Raw genomic sequence first — 19,041 nt, forward strand, 5'->3', positions numbered from 1 at the left:
TCCAAATGAAATTAAGATAAAGTCAATAAGATAAATAAGTCAATAAAATATTGACTTAATGTAAATAATCAGCTGGGGAAGTTTTGTGGGTAAATCTATTAGTTTTTACCTTATTCACCTGTAATATATCCCAGCATAGGAATATAATACACCGATAAACAGTGTGGTGAAACACAAAAAGCCAATCACCAATGCAATCATTTATTTTCTGATTCAAGGTTGTACAGTATGCCTTACCAAACGTCACTATGAGACTTATTCCCCTCAGATGGTACAGACCAACCCCTCTGGCTCGAGGACTATTTGGACTCTTCCTTGAGAAGTCAGGTGGTCAAGGCACAGAGGCCAGGTTTCTACTCAGCTGCCTCACACAAGGCCACATGGACACCGATATTAGTTACTTAGTGGCACAAGTGCAGTTGCTTGCTGAAATGACTCCATTTATCTTGGCGGTAACTAATTACAACATTAGTTATCCACAGCAAAGCAATAGTGATTTACTGTACTACTGCAGGGAGAGAAGACCAAACATAAGACACGGGTCAATTAGTTTCATGCCAATATGAACAGGTTTAGCAGAGACTTGGGTGAAGGGTAGAGACCAGAGTAGTCTCCATATATCTCTGTAGACATGTATGGTGTGTGTGAGAGTGTGTGAGTGTGCGTGTGTGTGTACATGTGCATGTGTGTCTGTAGATGAGTCTAGATGAGAGTGTTCTCAATATGTCCCAAGCTCAGACCTGCACATGACTATTCATCTTCAAAGCAACGAAACACATCAACTGGTGCGAGGCATTAGCCGTGCGAGCGTCAGACGTATCAATATCTTAAGAAGCACCTCGGCTCCCTTTTCACAGGCGCTCTGCCAGCCACAGGCCAGACCCAAAAATAAAAGCAGCGCACACCATTTGCACTGCGCCTGTGCCTGCGCTGGGGGAAACCCTAACAGGGCCCTCATAAAGCGCGGAGGGGGAGAGGTGCCGGACAGAGTAGTCACAGTGGAAAGAGCCCTGGTCACTGCAAGGCACCTGGCAGATGGAGGACCGACAGAAAGCAGGACGAGTGAGCAGATGACCCGGGCAGAAACATCAGCTCGGACGACAGGCAGAGGGGGGATTATTAGGGAACACTGCCAGGTCTTGAGAGCTCTTCACCAACCCAAACTAAAAACAGAACACACTTTGAGTTTCAAGTGCTGGAAGACGTCAGCAATTAGTTTATAAATACACAGGGTCAAACGTGCTAGGCTAGTAAGGAGCCACAAACATAACAGCAAGGGCAAGTCATAAAAACAACAAACATATCAATAACCTAGGGCTGGGCGATATATCGATATAAAAGATATATCGATATATTTTAAAATGCAATATGGAATTATACCATATCGCATATATCGATATAGTTCAAATTTGCGCCGTGATCCTTGCTCCACGCAAGCCGCTGACCGGAGCTCTCTGCACTGCTCCCCTCTCTGCACTGCTGTGAAACTGCACGCTACTTTTCTCATATAAATATATTTATTTCAGAAAAAGATTGGCCTATTTTATTTTATAGGCTATTTTTATTTAAGATATTTTTTTTTTTTAAATGTGCACCTTGCGGAGCTTTGATTTTAAAAAAAGGCACTCCAGTTTTATGTTTACATTTTATTGTTATTTAAGTAGTGAGTTTTCAATAAAACTACTCATATTTGACTGAACATTTCATTTTACAGCTCTAACTTATATATGAGGAAAATATATGGCTTTTGGTCCATATCACCCAGCCCTAGTGTGAGCATGTCATTAGGGCTGTTGACTGGGTATGCTCCAACAAGTGGACCTGGGGGATGAGCGACTAAAGCAAACTAGCATGAGACGAGTGTCAAACATACATTTATTTGTCTCTCCTCAATGTTTGTTTGAACAGGAAACATCAAAGTGCCGCTCCTTGACACACCGTTGGGGGTGAGACTGAAACCAGGAAACATTTTGCGGTTTCCTGAGCTGCCAACGTGCCGTCTGCAGCGGAGCCCACGGAGTTCTCTCCAAGAGCCGTGTTGTTCTCTGGCTGGAATCCGCCGCGTAGTCACCGGGGAGCACTTTCCCAGGCTCAGCGCTCTGAGCTACCTGTGCCACATCACCCACGGATACAGTTCCCCACGGGCCAGCAGCTAGCAGAGCAGCAGCCTCGTCGAGCCTCTTCCACACGCGTGGAGAGCTCTTAGCTGAGCACTGTTAGCGCTGCAGTGGGTCACTGGAGCCCCCCCACCCCCAAATCTCCTTTTCATCACATACAGAAAAGACAAATCTGACTGTTATCGACCAGGCCGAAATATTACATTGACAGTAATGTGAAGAGTAAGTAAATCTTAGCTGGCCTTTGGGAGAGGGGGATGGGGGGGTGCTCTCATAGTGGTGATTTCTTCATGATACAATGACACCAGGCAGCAAATCAAGGCTGGTGTCTATATCTGCTTTCTAAGGGCTTTTTTTGTGATGGCAATGAAATACAGCCGAGTGGGGAATTAAATCACATCACAGCAGGGTGAGCAGCTGGCTTCAGAGAGCTCAGTGGGAGTTCACCATTAGGTCTCTGACTGGATCAACAATGACAAACACAATCTTAATAGGAAGAGAGAGCAGGAGGACGCAAGGGGGAAAACGCTGTTCAACCAGCCTCCACTTGGGCTTTTATGGAACTGTCATGCCCGTGGAAACATACTCCTGAGGTCATTCAACATGAAACATGAGTGGTGTCACGCTGAAGGTCAAAGAAAAATGTTTAGTTAAGAAGCACACTCTGCTCCTCGTCACACTAGAAATAACCCAAGTTCAGCCAAATACTAGTGAATGTATTGGAGGCAGGCCTTATCCTTTTACATAATAACAGACCTACCAGGAGCTGACATTTCAATATATTACCATATGCTTCCAATCTTAGGAGCTTAAATTGTTGCAGTTGAGAAGAGGTAGAGCATACACAGATAAAAACGTCTTAACAAAGTTAAGTAACACAAACAAATAAAAAAGTGATCACTCAAACAAACAATCAAACAAAAAAGCAGCCTTTGAACTGTCAGGGAAAGTAAAGGGAGGAAGACCCCTGCTCTTCTCCTGCCAAACGCCTCTGTTGGGGAGAGAGAGCCTGTTACCCTTTCTCTCCCTGTCAAACACTCTACACACTCTCTCTCTCTCTCTCTCTCTCTCTCTCTCTCTCTCTCTCTCTCTCTCTCTCTCCTCTCTCTCCTCTCTCCCTCTCCCTCTCTCTCTCTCCCTCTCCCTCTCCCTCTCCCTCTCTCTCTCTCTCTCTCTCCTCTCTCCCTCCCTCCCCTTCCTCCCCTTCCTCTCTCTCACCCACACTCTCTCACCCTCTCTGTGCCAGTAATCTCTCGCTGCTAGAGAAAAACTGCCGCTAAATTTAGCATCAGATTTATCATGCTGTAGGAGAGAAGCTGGAGCGGGCGAGTGAGTGAGTGTGAGAGGGAGAGTGTGTGTGACAGAGAGAGAGAGAGAGAGAGAGAGAGAGAGAGAGAGAGAGAGAGAGAAGAGAGAGGCCAGGCAAGAAATAGTTGGGGGTGGTCTCAGTAAAAGGGGCTGTCCATCAAGAGTCACCCCCTGAGCCAATGAAAAGGTAGAGACCTGACTTCAAATGTCACATTCACACATCCATACACAATCACACACATACATACATATGTAGTAATATATATATATATCTACAGAGCAGCCCAATTATCCACCTACACATACAATATATACAATATAGAAATGTCTGGTAAACAGCCTTCTTATTCCCCTTACCCCTTGATATACACACACAGCCCTTGAACATTAGAAGAGTGTAGATAAAGAGCGAGAGAAACAAATGCTGTGTAAACTCACAGTGGAGCAGTGAAGGGAGAGTGAGAGAGAGACTGACACAGAGAAAGAGGTGTTGAGGAGAGAGAGCTAAAGCAGCACAAAGAGGAACTCCCCAGGCTTCTAAAGCAGGGCAGCGGCAAGGAGAGCAGAGGAATACAATCCAGACAGAGCAAAGAGGAGGAGAGAGAGGGAGAGAGAGAGAGAGAGAGGAGGGAGACAGAGAGAGGGAGAGACAGACAGAGGCAGCAGGCACCCTGGCAGGGAAGTATCTCGGTGCTGTGCAAATGGGTGCATCTCTCACACACACACACACACACACACACACATTACTGCTGCAGTCAGAAGGACAGTGGATGCACCAGGGCACAGGAATGATTGGTCAGACGCATTCATCGTTCTGAGAGGCCCATAGATACTGTTACCAGAAAATACACATCAGTGAGGACCCAGGTCAGACCCTCCAGACACACACACACACACAAACACACACACCATTCACAGATAGGTGCAAGACACAACATCACCGCCCCAAGTCTGAGAGCTTTTGCTTGAAACAAACGTTAAGATCTGAGCGGCTTCAACTTGCTTTCAGCAAATGATTCAAGTCACCCAACTAGTGAAATCCTGCTTCTTAGAGAGAAATACCAAACTACAAGCAGCAAAGTGGCATCATTCCAGAAGAGTCTCCAAGCATGGTCTCAACACAGCATGTGTGTGGAAAGTGGATCCAAGGATGTGGATGACAATATGGCGCACCAAAATATAAACGAAAGGAATACCAAACACCCATCTTCACACACACAGCCCATTCACACATACACACACATATCAGTCACCAAGGACAGAGAGAGTGAAGGCCATACAAAAACATTGTCAAGGACATCCATGCCGTCCAAATAAACACACACCCATGTGTGCCCCCTCTCTCTCTCTCTCTCTCTCTCTCTCACACACACACACACACACACACACACACACACACACACACAAGATGCTCCCAGCTACAGCAGCCGTCCGTGCGAATGACATGTTGAGCAGCGGAGGCATCAAAGACAAGCCAGTGGGCCAGACCGAGCAGGGCTCAGGAACGGCTGTCTGCTCACACACACACACACACACACACACACACACACACACACTCACACACACAGCTTGGCAGATCTGGCAGCTATCCAGTCAGCCAGTCACAGAAGGACAATAAACACACATGCAAACACACTCATACACACCAGAAAAAAACACACACCTACACAGTGCAGAGAAGCAACACAAACAGATGTACACACACACACACACAGTACAGAGAAGCAACACACACAAAATATCCACGCACAATTCATTGTCATCCAGCCACTGAGAAACTGCACTCACACACACACACTGAAACACAAATCCCTCAAAAAAACTGAAGATCGACAAAAAGAAAACTGCGGGATGCTCCCAAAACCATTTGTCACAAAGTAATAACCTGTCCAGTCACTGGCTTGTTTTGTTGCTAAGCTTTGACGGGCAAAAGCTCAAGCAGCTCTACGGAGTTCTAAGAGAAGAAGCGCTAACATTTTCCACCAGTGTTTGCCTTCTCGCTCAGAGTTAGCTCTTCAGCTGGAGCCGTGGCATTGAGAATACTTGTGTGAGCGAGTCCAGCAGAGAGGGAGAGCTCCTAAAGATGGCAGCCGAGGCGTGGTGCCGAATGAACATCTCTACTCTTTGATGGACTATTTCATGCTATGTGCCTGCTCAAGGCAGTGGGAAATTGTGCATTCATAATCAGGGAAGAACAGAGATGCCTCCCCCCACCTCCACCACACACACACACACACACACACACACACACACACCATGACAGACTCTGAGGCATAAATATAAGCATCTTACACACTTATCAAATGCATCTTATTTATCTCCCATAAAATAGATGCAGACACGGCCATGAATATAAAAGAGGAGACAGGCCTCGTCTCCACATCTATGTCCCACCTGAGCTCCAACACTACACTACACAACTTGCACCACCCGAAAGATCAGCACATATGGCTACATCTATGTCCCACCTGAGCTCCAACACTACACTACACTACACAACTTGCACCACCCGAAAGATCAGCACATATGGCTACATCTATGTCCCACCTGAGCTCCAACACTACACTACACTACACAACTTGCACCACCCGAAAGATCAGCACATATGGCTACATCTATGTCCCACCTGAGCTCCAACACTACACTACACTACACAACTTGCACCACCGAAAGATCAGCACATATGGCTACATCTATGTCCCACCTGAGCTCCAACACTACACTACACTACACAACTTGCACCACCCGAAAGATCAGCACATATGGCTACATCTATGTCCCACCTGAGCTCCAACACTACACTACACTACACAACTTGCACCACCCGAAAGATCAGCACATATGGCTACCTCTATGTTCCACTTGAGCTCCAACACTACAGTACACTACACTACACAGCTAGCACCACCCATCAGCACATATGGCTACATCTATGCTCCACTTAAGCTCCAACACTACAGTACACTACACTACACAACACAGCTAGCACCACCCATCAGCACATATGGCTACATCTATGCTCCACTTAAGCTCCAACACTACACTACACTACACAGCTAGCACCACCCACAAGGTCAGCACATCTGGCTACATGTGCAGCGGGGGGAGTTATGTCTGGGTCAGTATCAGAGAACACATTCTGCCCATTGGCACCTCTGTAGTCATTTTACAAACTAATCCATTTAAACAATGGCTGACTGACGAATGCACAAACTTGTATTAGAGTAATGTATGAGAGATCATAGAGAATCAATAGCCAGATGACCAGGCCACTTCAGTCAAGGATCAATGGCTTTGATCAATAAAGGTGAGTGGAGAATGGAATGGAAATGGCTAGTTTCAGGCCTGGGGGCCAGGGCAGAGAGTGTGTTGCTCCAACTAACCACCCACTCTCCACCAGTCATGCCATCATACAAGATACAACATGTCTATCAGATACACATTGGCACAATACAAACCACACACACACACATACACACCCTGACTGACTCGACCTGAAACCTAACCACCGGTCACCCTACTGACGGAGTGCCACGAGACACTGTCACATGGCGGCACCCCCCCCCCCCACCACACACCTGGCATCCAAAACTCTTACAGCAGGCCCGTAATCCCCTCACGCTCTCCAAAGTACAGTACAAGGCATCCCCGGAGAACAAAGCAAACAAAAAAGAAAAAGAATGGAAAAAAGAACAATAAAGAAATGACTGGCTGATTCTCTCAACTCCTAAATCCACAGGAACAGAAGCCAGACCATCTGGCCAGCTTTAAAAGGGAGCAAAGGCAGCGGAAGATGTACAAAGAAACAAGGTGAGAAGGAGAGACAGACACGGGGCCAGTGGGGAGATGGAGGCAGAAGGGAGGTTGAGGTGTTCAGATAGAATATGCACAACCCCCTACGCTCATGTCCTTTATACAAGAGCTTTCATTGCCTGGAGCCATTGCAGATCATACACAATGTATACATCAATCTCTAGGAGAACATCAAACACATTCCAGTGGATATCAAACCAAGCCCCTTTTATCAAATCTTTATTTCTCCCTAAACACACACACACCTGCATACACACACACTAATGAAAAAGTGGATTACGTCTGGATATTTGAAGGAAAATAGAAGTGTGTGTGAGAGAGCTTTGCTGGGCAGGGGGCAATATGTAAGGGGACACACTGAGCTGAAGCCAGGGTATGGCAGGCATGTGTGTGTGTGTGTGTGTGTGTGTGTGTGTGTGTGTGTGTGTGTGTGTGTGTGTGTGTGTGTGTGTGTGTGTGTGTATGTTCAAGGTGAATGTGGTTTGGGCACTGGGCAGATACCACTAACCCCAATGGGTCTCCTTTGCTTGTAACCCCAATGGGTCTACTTTGCTTGTAATAAAAACAGAATATTAATTTTTCCCACTTTTCCTCCAACTTGGCTGGAATGTTTCACAGCCTTCCCCCTCGGTGCTGAGTGTGCTGAGGCCCAACAGTTTCACAGTTTCTCAGTGTACAAGGTGTAAATATTTTCCCTCCCTCCCCCGAAACACAAACCCAAAATATGGCACCAGAGAGTGTGAACAGAAAGGAGAGAGAGAAAATTAAATGGATAAGAATGTACAAGGGCAAACTCAGACAGCCCCCCCCAACACACACACACATACACACATCAACCTGGCTAACACTGACAGTCGCGCTACAAGATGAAGCGTGTACAAGAGTGTTGGTGGATGCGGATGGGGGTGTGTGTGTGGAGGGGGGGGGGTAGGCACCCAGCAGAGGCATTGTTTTGACAGGTTTTGTGGCAGAGGATGCCAAAAACATCTCCGGTTAGCTTGCACAGCAGCCGAGGAGAGCTGAGGGCTCTCATTATGTTCCACTGGCTCTGACACTCCTCCTTTAGAGCAGTACATCAGACAACACAGCTGGACACTCCTTAAAGTCTCGATAGCATCAGTCATTCCAATTAATCAGGCTTTCTCATGCAGCATTCACAGATATTATAGTCTCCATCTTCTCATCAGAAAAAAACTACATGGGCCTGAAGATGATATTGGTACTCATCAAAAGACGCAACATTTTATGAATTTAAATAAATTCAGACGAGGAGACTTGACTTTACATAACAGTGACCTTACAGAGCAAACAAGGAGAAGGAGACATCTGCCAACCCTGACAGGTGCCTCGCATAGAAAAAAGACAGTCAGTAGAAACTCAAGATTGGCTGTCATAGTTGTATCCAAGTTAATATCATAGTAATGCGAGGAGCGCTGTGACTTTCTTTCCGTTTATCAATAAGCTATGTCAAATCAATATGAGCTGGGAGGGGGGTTAGATTCAGGCTAATCTGTCAGGTCACTCAAAGCAAATTGAAATGCAATAAAATGCTAATTGAAATCTCCCCATGGAGTGGCTCTGCATTTGGCTAAAAGGGAAAAACTAAACCACTGTTCAAGTCAATAAATATCAATCTGAGGGGTCCTGGTTACGAGACCATGCAACACTTGAAACTCCAATTTAATATGCCACCAAAACATACTTTTGATAACCAAAACCTCACTAGAAGAATTAACCATAATTAACCATTCACTTTATTTGGACTGGTCAACTGTTTCACAATTACATCCATATATGGGGAAACTGGGTTCAGTTCAGAACTATCACAGAAGAGATCTATCTCAATGCATGGCCAAATGCATCACTTCACCTTCACTGACCGATCATGTCACCACCTGACTGTCCCCACGAGTCCACACCAGCCTGTGAAAGTCATCAAACATGCTTTTGACTGTAATGAAATCAACCACTTCCTCAGAGGGCCAATAACAAGCTGCCCGCAATCTAGCTCTGTGTGTGCAGCCGTGGGCTCTAACAGGCTACCGTAGGGCGGCCACACTCACGGCATCAATTATAGTCATGTCGTGACACGCACCGCCGCTGCAGGTACGGAGACAGGGTGTGAATCAACCAGCCTGAACAACAGTGAGCAGTCCACAAAAAGCAATCTCAAGACAGAGGAAAGAAACAAAACGTTTATTACTTCTCAAAAACAATAATCCCCAAACATTGCTACTGTCGTCTCATGCGCTAATGTAAGGGAGGCGTAAAAACACCAAGACAGGGCGGTTTTCCTTTTTCTCTTTCCTCAGCATGCCTTCTTTCCAGGGTTAGCCAGGACACTGGGCGCTGGTGCTGTGCTTTGTCCTCACTGTCCCTTTCTTCCCCTCGCTCGCAAGTATTTCGTGGCATGATTGGAAGTGAAGGTATATATTAGTGCATTTGCATAAAACTTATTATGGGCCCGGATTCCTTAAGACAAAAGAGACACACCGTTGGGGCTGTGCTCTGCCTGCCTGCCTGCCTGCAGCTGCTGCTGGAAGCTGGGCCCCCATTAATGCCTACATTCATCTTGGATCTACCCTGAGCCAGAAAAACGCATTAGGCTTCGAGCCCTGCGGCCTGGATTTGGACCAGTGTTGTTGGCATGTGCGTCAAGCGCGTTCGTTTTCAAGTGCGTCATTTCTCCTCCACTGATTTCCCCGACCCGGACAGGACCGGGAAGTTCTTTGTTACAATTAGCGAGACAAGTGTGCAGTGGACACCTTCTTTGCACAGTCGCTCATATCTCACTGACGGTAGGCTGAGGATGCGTGAGAAACTATGAAAGAAAGAGGGGGAGAGAGAGAGAGAGAGAGAGAGAGAGAGAGAGATAGAGAGACATCACATAAGAGAGATGGAGAGGTGACAGATAAACAAAGCAGGAGAGGAGCAAAAGAACAGAGACTCAAACACAGCCAATACGAGAGCGATAATGGGAGGAGATGGTAACTCCCAACATGCATTGCAAACTTTAAGGCTAGGAGGTCTGCTGTGCTGAAAACTGGGACGAGACAGTTATTCCACTGACAGCCCGATCTGAAGCGACCACCTCGAAGAATACTTAAACAAGGCCATTGCAACAGAAGAACTGGACACTAGGAGACAAAGCTGTGATCAATGCCAGGGCTTAACTAACAAGAGCAGTATGTCGCGAAGATTTCATTCCTGCTGTCACCCGATATGTGGAATCCTAAATTCAATTTCACACGAGTAAAAAGTAAAACGACGCAATACTAATAATCTAGCCACTTTAATCCTATTGCTTTAAGGTCCTTGGATATCCACGCTCTCCTTTTTTGGAGCTAAAACAAATACAAACCCATTTCCTCACTAATGAGCTTGCCCTTACAGCACCGGAGCCAAAGGTAACTCAATGTCTATTCTAACACTCAAATAAATTATCCTTCATTCCTTCACAATCCACTCTATCAAAACCTATTTCAGTCAAAGACCAACATGTCGACACAACTACAGATAAAACCTGGGAGTAGCTGCAGCTGTGTGGGTGCTCTATTTGGTGCATATCTTAACAACAATCCAATGCAAATGAAGTCAATCACAATTTCATTCATTTCAGTATGGCAGAAAGGTGTTTAATGTACTGTTTTGCACAACTGAGGATTGTGACTTCAAATGTGGCAAGTGATTTAAGAACCACAGCACAGCACAGCACATCAGACAATGATGGCTGTGACATCCCTAAGCAGATATCATGGTACATGGGTAGGAACTAGCGACGGTTTGCTGTGGCCAAGACTTGCGGCTGGAGACTCATGGCTTTCTTTTTTCCTTCCTTTACTTTCCTTTTCTAATGTCATTAAATACATTATGATGATGGAGTGGTGGCGTATTTCCCAAAACACTGAAGGTCATTCAATCAGCAAGTGGTGGGTTAAGTTCAAAAACTGAACTTCAAATCATTGTTTTTTAGAGTAGCTAAGAGAACTAAGCTAAAATGTGAAGAATGAAGAACATTTGCATAAGAGAAAATAAAAAGCGGTCTGTAATGAACAAAGAATACTCCACACAGTCACTGACACACACTTAAGCGCACATACACAAACACACATACACAAACACACACACTGATTCTGTTTCTCAATCAAATAGTGACCCTTAAGAACTGCATGTGCTTTGGCTTTGAAAGCTTTTCCACTGGCATTTTTTCATCCGACACTGCCAGGCAACAATACCTCCCTTTGTGCTCCAAACTTGGGAAAATTCCACATTTGATCTTTGGGCTTGTTTAGAGTAAAAACTGCTATGTAAAAAAACAGGACAACTGACCAATTTAATTGACTAAATTCCTGGAATCCTTTCCTTGAATAAAATCACCTGACTAAAAACAAAGAAATATTGCCGATTACCAAACGTGTCCGTAATATGCCCTTGAACGTGTTGTGACCAAACAAAGCCAGATCTGCATCACATCACCCAACCTTTTGCCTCTTGCTCATTGGACGTAAAGTTGGATAAACACACTGCGCAGAAACCAAGATTATTTCACCTTTTGTTGTTGTTTTTTTTATAAATGTACAAGTGGATATATGTCCTTACCTTGGGTTGAGCACGTCTAGGGAAGGCAACTTTAGGGTCGATCTGGTGGAAGAAATGCAAACAACAGAAAAGAGGAAAAATTCTGAATTAGACATTTGACATAATGCACAACAAAACACACTGCTCAGAATGTCTAGAGTATGAATGATACAGGTACACAGATCCATGGCCAAGTCACCTGGACTCACAGTGGAGCTCTAAAGGTCAACAAGAAAAGGACTATCTATGGATTTGTAACAGTAACCTACAGTTAGTATCGAAGGACATCATATCAATGTCTACAACCTGCCTTTCCCTTGAGGGATTACCACAATTATTAGTGACTCCAAGATCGTAAGGCAAAGGAGATCATTACATTATTCCCTAAATAAAAAAAATGCTTTAGGTCTTACACAACACAATTGCATAAAATAGACCTACATATGTCAAGCAAAGGATTGTACTCTGTTCTGTTCTCGTTCAGAACAATGTTCTTTTAAGTATGACTTTTTCAAGGATATGTTATGCCATGGAAATTCATTACATGACCTTCCCTTACAATTATAACGAAATAAAATGCATCGGACTGTTTTGAAACAAAAGACAACTGCAAAGCTGAAGTCGTTTGGATGTCACACAGCTGATGGTGTAAGCAGAGATATACGAGTAGTGCTATCAAACCCAAACATTTTAGTGATTAAACCAGTTCAACAAAAATAAAAAAAGTAAGAAATGTAAATGTTAAAAGAAACAATAAATAAATATGCCATTTCTAGTGAAGCTTAATGGAGCTCCCTTTAAGAAGTGAAACAAATGAGTCATACATTTGCCCTGCACACCTGATGACACACAGGCCCTCTCTCTGGTTACACTCAGTAGGGTTGTCCTCTGTCCTTCGCATGACAGGAGCCTGTAGCCCACAGGTCACCAAAAGCACCTTGGGAGCAATTATGAATGCAAAGCTGAGCAGACAGCAAGTGCTCTCTCTTTTCGTGGACATGTCCCCCCCCCCCCTTCCCCCTCTCTCTCTCTTTCACCCTTTTTTCTTTTCATCGCGAGCACAAAATAACTAAAGGGTAGAAGGCTATTAATGGAGGACTAAGCGATATATGAATATACAGAGGTCCACTACCATCTTCCACAGCATGGGCAAATGGACCGACTGGAACAATGGCTAGCACACCACAGACAAAAATAGATGTGCCTTGGGACAGAAAAAGTGGTACCCATATTAAGCTGGTCCAAATGTAATATTCAATATGGAGTGACCACTTTATTGTCCAGGAGGAATGGGAAAGATTAAAAAGAAAAAATGATGTGCCCCTCATCCTCTAATTCAGCAGAAAAGTGCTGTGGGCTTAAACAGAGGGCATATGATTGTAAACAACTGGCTATACTGCTTATTTATGTTTGACAGATTATGCAACTAATTCAAAATGAAATTTCCTCTACTGAAATGCTCTTCTAAAATTCTCCCTCTCACTCAGTCATAAACACACACACACACATACACACAGCCATACACTCTTGCTCCTGAACCACTTGTGAATATTGCAGGTATCCAGTGCATATGCATTGCATTAATTCACAATTACATTTATCTTCACATAGCAGCATTTCCCATGCCTCTATACAAACACAAACACTTAGATCATTACATAATCTTCCAAAATACCAAGACATGAATCTCAAAGAGACAGGAATCTTTTCACAGCTCAAAAGCTCATGAGGCTTAATGAATCCTCCAACCTGTCACCTGCTAAAAGTGACTCTGCATCGTCTCCCCCTTTTCAAAGACACGCTGTCCTTCATCAGGGGCCCTAGCAAGTGTGCACTCCACACAAGAGCATCAGGCTTCTTCTCATTCTCATTTCAGTCTTCAGTATCTATAGTACATCTTCTGATTCATACCAGGGCATCATTCAAAAACAAGTGGGGCAACGGAAAACCGACACAAAATTGACAAACGTTTCTCTATAAACAAAATGTCTCCAGGGGACTCAGGTTGCATCTCAGTAGTCCTTCCTGGACACATATAATCCTTAGTGCCAAACACAATTAGCAGATGATTTCCTGTAGCTGCCTCTAAGGCTGGGGAACATTAAATAAGGACAGAAAGCCTGTATAATGCGTGAACAGAATATCCAGAACTCTGGCCGGCTCCTGTGAGGCACCCGTGATATGTGCAACACTGAGGGGACGCCCAACCTCCACTCTCACTTTCTCTCTCTCTCTCTCCAGATCCTGCTCTCACCTCCACCAGCAAGGACACGCTTCAATGCAAGCCATTCGAGTGCAACCTAAACACCGCGTGTGACATCACAATCCAGCGGATAAATAATCCGAGCTCCAAGCAGCCGCCCTGTCCTGCCTATTCCAGTGTGATTTCTACATCTCATTTTTTTCCCTTTCCTCTTCTTTAATGGCTCAAAATAATATAATGTCAAACACTGACCCAATTTTATCAGAGTTGTGCATGTGAGGCCCTTATGAAATTTGCATGGCCCAGTTTTATCATCTGAGGTACAAACTGCACAGTTTTAACAAGACTGAACAGGCTCCAATATAGTTTTCTTGTCATTACACATTTCATATATAATACAATGTTTATTACACCGCTACACATGAAAAATGTAATGATTTAGTTCCCCAGCTTTCTGTCATAACCCCTCTAACCTTGCTGGTATTATCAATTCAAATACAGGCTGTAATGCAGACAGTGATTTTCTTCTCTGCATGAAGCATGTAAGACAATTACAACATAAAGTCTCAAGTGAGCAAAAAACATTTATCTGCTTGTACACATACCACTAGTCCAACCTGTCTCATACTCGGAGATGAACTACAACTAACACAGGCCTATTGAGCAACAAATACAGTTCTGCTCTGCAATCCTATTTTATGGCTCTATATCAATCAGTTTATTTTGGATGACTGAAAGACTGCATGTAATTAAAAATTGCTTTAAAGCCTTAAAACATCTCCATTCCTATAATGTGAAAGCTGTCTACTATATAAAGCTGTGGCCTGTTCCTAAATATGTCAGACAAAACTGACTGTTACCATATTTATACTAAAAGAGGATAAAAACATGCAGTTCCAAAAAACTTGCTTAGGTTCAGGAATGCTCTTATTGATGCACAAATTGCTGACAGTGACCTTTTGAATTATGCCTTTACAGAGACAAAGAGTTATTCAAAAAGTACATTAAATTGCACTGTGTGGTATTTATACAGGTCCTCCGATTCTCTTGAACGCACTGTTAGCAGAACTGTCATATCCCAACACTGCAAGTGGATCAAGGAATAGGTTATGCACCAGTCTAGCATTTTCATCAGACATTGTTATACTCAAAGTAAGATTGCCTTGTATGCCTCTTCGAAAGTTCTTAAGAAGGACCTCAAGTTGTGAATGTGTTCTTTAACTTTGTATCCAATAAAACAGTAACAAAACAGCTGCACAAAAGTAATTTATTTTACATTCTAAACTTTTACTCTAACTAAAAACATAACACACATGTAAAAAAACTTTAAGCATGGTTTCAGGTAAGTTTTGTTTTATTTCCATGCAAGCAATTAATGAATCACATAAACAATTATGTCAAGTGTGCATGATTGTATGTACATTACTTTACTGAAGCAGCATTAAAATAAAAGTGGCACATTCGGTGATCCATCCATCTTTCCCCATGCATTATTTAATCATATTGCAACATATTTTTAAATGATCCAGCGATGAACAGCGAAAATAATGTCAATTAGGGTCTGGGTCAAGAAACAGATCAAATCAACCTATGAGATGAAGCAGGAATTATGCCCTACTTTTAAAGCAATATGAGTGGCACAGTTTAAGCGATCTTCATCCACACCACCTGTAGATGTGGCCCGATACCCTTAAATGCATCAATCATTTTTTTACTGAGAAGATGAATGTAGAAAATAATGTAGCCTACCCAACGAAAATAAATTGCAGACTACATATTCAATGCAATGTCAATTTAATTGTCCGAGTGTCCGATTGCAAACAGCTGTGTTTGAATGGTCTAAAAGACGTCGGTAGCCTATGCATTAACAACCGCTAGTGCGGGCAGATATGACAGAGAAAAAGGTTAAAGTCCTGATAGATATTAGAATGAGACAAGGACTAGAGCATGCAATCACGTAGTTACTTATTGGCGTCAAGTGCGTTTGCTTTCTGAATGACAGTATTATAATGTCACGGAGCAACCGAGTAATGGAGATGATATGGCAGCCTGTAGGCTATGTGAGTGTTTTCCAAAGTGGAGACCAGTGAATCACAAACATTTGCACACAGTTTAGAACAAGAACACCAGACATACCGTTTTTGAGTCTAATTCGTGGTGCGGCTGGGCTAAGACTTTATCTACACTGCCAGCATCCGCAAACGTAACGAACCCAAATCCCCTGAAAGAAAAAAAAACACACACAGAGACCAAAATATTACTAAGACCAGTCACGGGAACAACGTGATACAGTGATGACAAATAAATCGTGAATGTCAAGCTTTAATTTGTTAGGTTACGAACATAATAGTCCAAATGCGGATGTGTGGGCTATATCTTGAGGTAAAAAAAACTCGACCTCAGGCATATCAAAATGAAAATGTTTTATTAAAGAAAACATGACATCGGCACCTTCTTTAAAGATGCAATATTCACTGTGATTAATTGTTTGCATCCGCTTAAAGTGCAAATAAACAAACATACCGTGTAGTCCTAACTCAATGTCAAATTCTGGTAGGCTACCTTTGCAAATCGCTGATTCAATGGCTTAAGAAAGCGCATCGAAGGATGCCTGATTCAAAATTATCGCCTCACTGCCCAAGCCTGAGGCGATTTTAATGTCGCATAACCACGCGAAAGTGAAGAAGAGAAACACCTTTAAAACATTTTACCTGGAGCGTTTTGTTGTGGGATCTCTCATCACCATACATTCTCTTATTTCCCCGAATTTACTGAAATAGTCTCTAAGGCTGTCTGCAAAACAAAACAACAAGGATAACACATGTTAACGTGAAGTCGTTTGTGAGCACAACAATTATTGTAGCAATTTCAAAAGCCTGGATATACACAGGGGTCGAATAGAGGACTTCAAATGATTGGAAATCAAAATAACCTTGCGCGCACAACACATCCCGTACAGCGCCGCACGCTCGTTACACTGTAACTAGCACAGAACACACTCTGAAGGTAACAAAACACAGCCCCACAAAGCCACCCGATTGACAGCAAATGATTCTCTTACCTGGTGAAGTTTGCCAGCTGAGGCCACCGATAAACATTTTACTGTAAGAGGAAAACATAGCAGAAGTGAGTCCAGATGTCAGATCGGCCATTTTGACGTGTAGCTAACTACTTAGCTAGCTACAAAAAAAAGATAGCTAAACGAAGGCAGAGCAAGCAGCAAGAGAGCTGTTTTAGTTAGCCCAGCAAGCTATCGTTGAAAAGGGGGCAGGCCCGTTCGCTAATATAATCAAACAACGGTGTAGTTGACTGCACGCAAAGGAGAATGTTAATGACAGTGCATCGCAAACGACAGTTCCTAAGCTTTTCATTATTAATTCAAATTAATAAAACAGCGACAAGTAAGTGCCGACGGAATTCTTTCTTACCCCGGGTCGTGTTGTGAATCATTAGGGCTTCCAGATGTGGCTTGGCTCCCTTCTCCCTCCATTGCTAACCCAACTATAGCCAGTAACTAATACACACAGTCACAGCAAACGCTACACGGAGCCCAGCTAAGAGAATATTACTGAGCCGGGAATGCAATCGTCACACGTGGGATCAGCTCTGGCTCCCTCCCCCTCCCTTGACCCACATGGGGCGGAGTAGTGGCCCGTCACCTAACCAATCCCATTGACGTCATTAAAAAGACACGCCCATTTATAGCTAAAGATCATGGTGGTGTTTTTCATGCGCCTGTGGGGAGCACCATGCAAGGGGACCATTACGTCATCGCTAAACACAACGCAATTTTAGCACAATTAATGCACACTCTGTTCCACCCAGATCCTTTGACTGAAATAAACCTTGCGTGTTAGGTGACAACCCTGACACAGAGCCTGGGGCATAACCTCAGCAGAGAAGAACATATTAGGTGAGTTGTTTTTAGTTTGCTTAGTGATCTCAGAGGCCCAATCAATCTTAATTTCTCACAGAACTGGTATATATTTACAATGGCAGTGGCCACTTCATAGTCAACTGCACCCTCAGCTCTCTGATATAGGTTATGTGTAGCCTAGTTAGGGCCTTCATAAATACCATGCAACACTGAATCCTTTACTTGTTTCAAAAATAATATAATAGTATAGCCTATTTGCAGTTGCAATTGCAGTTCCATCATAATTGTAACTGTTAACGCAATGTATGCCTCTATTTTACATAGCCAAATGTTATCGATTAATGCATATGTTCTTCGGTTTGTTTTTGTTCATACTGTGAATACTTCATACTGTGAGACATGTTGATAAAATAAATTCAGCAACTTTGTTCAGCTGATTTATGGATCTAGCATTGTCCTGCCCGGTCACAATATAATTCACCAGAAAAACAAGAGCATCACAAACTTGCTAAAAGCTCAGAACCATGGAACAGGCCATTTTAATAAGCTGTGAAAACTGAACTAAAACATGATTACAACAAGGGTAGAATAAGGGAAAGTTTCATAAAAGAGGGGAGTAAAAATGGGGATATTTATAATGACTAAAAAGTAGGTTTATTACCAAGAGTGTAGGAAGCAGTGCTGCCTTTCTATTAAATGTGAAAATGAATGCTCAATTAAGTCTGCTTGCTCAGTGAGTTCTGCTGTCATGCTACAGTGATTGCTGTTTATTTCCAAAAAGCCCCGTTTGAATTGAGCTTCCACGCCATATAGACAGCTCATAAATCTTTCTCTTTTTTCCTTTTCATTTGTCTTTTCCCACTTGTTTTCCACACCTCCTTCACCAACTTTTTTGTTGTTATGGTGGTGGGGGGGTGCATAAAGTTTGGAGCCGCAGTAGCCCAGTGGAATGAAATGCAGGTTGATTGGCATGTTAGTGCCGTGGTCTCACCTCAGTGAATGGCAATTCAAGAGCTGTCTGCTTGTTAGTACTGCAAGAAGAAGAGAGAAAAATGCAGAGCAACAAAAAACAAACAAAAAAAAACTTTAAAGAAAAATTGATATCAGTGCCCCTTGATGTCAATATTCAATGCCTTTAAGCTGTA

At 43.4% G+C, this 19,041-nt stretch overlaps 1 protein-coding gene across 16 annotated transcripts in view; it reads right to left on the minus strand.

Annotated features, from left to right (window-relative positions):
- The window catches only part of msi2b (musashi RNA-binding protein 2b), a 225,251-nt gene extending 207,608 nt beyond the window's left edge, over positions 1-17,643 (minus strand). For all 16 annotated transcript variants that reach the window (XM_048265509.1, XM_048265500.1, XM_048265507.1 and 13 more), the window contains exons 1-5: positions 17,448-17,643; positions 17,081-17,121; positions 16,731-16,812; positions 16,156-16,240; positions 11,838-11,879 (exon numbers count right to left, since the gene is read on the minus strand). In XM_048265509.1, the coding sequence (XP_048121466.1) occupies positions 11,838-11,879; positions 16,156-16,240; positions 16,731-16,812; positions 17,081-17,121; positions 17,448-17,509 (312 nt within the window). In that variant the 5' untranslated portion in view covers positions 17,510-17,643. The remainder of the gene's footprint in view (positions 1-11,837; positions 11,880-16,155; positions 16,241-16,730; positions 16,813-17,080; positions 17,122-17,447) is intronic.
- Positions 17,644-19,041: the final 1,398 nt, after the last annotated feature.

Source organism: Alosa alosa, chromosome 15, assembly GCF_017589495.1.
Source record: "Alosa alosa isolate M-15738 ecotype Scorff River chromosome 15, AALO_Geno_1.1, whole genome shotgun sequence".
Lineage (NCBI taxonomy): Eukaryota > Metazoa > Chordata > Actinopteri > Clupeiformes > Clupeidae > Alosa > Alosa alosa.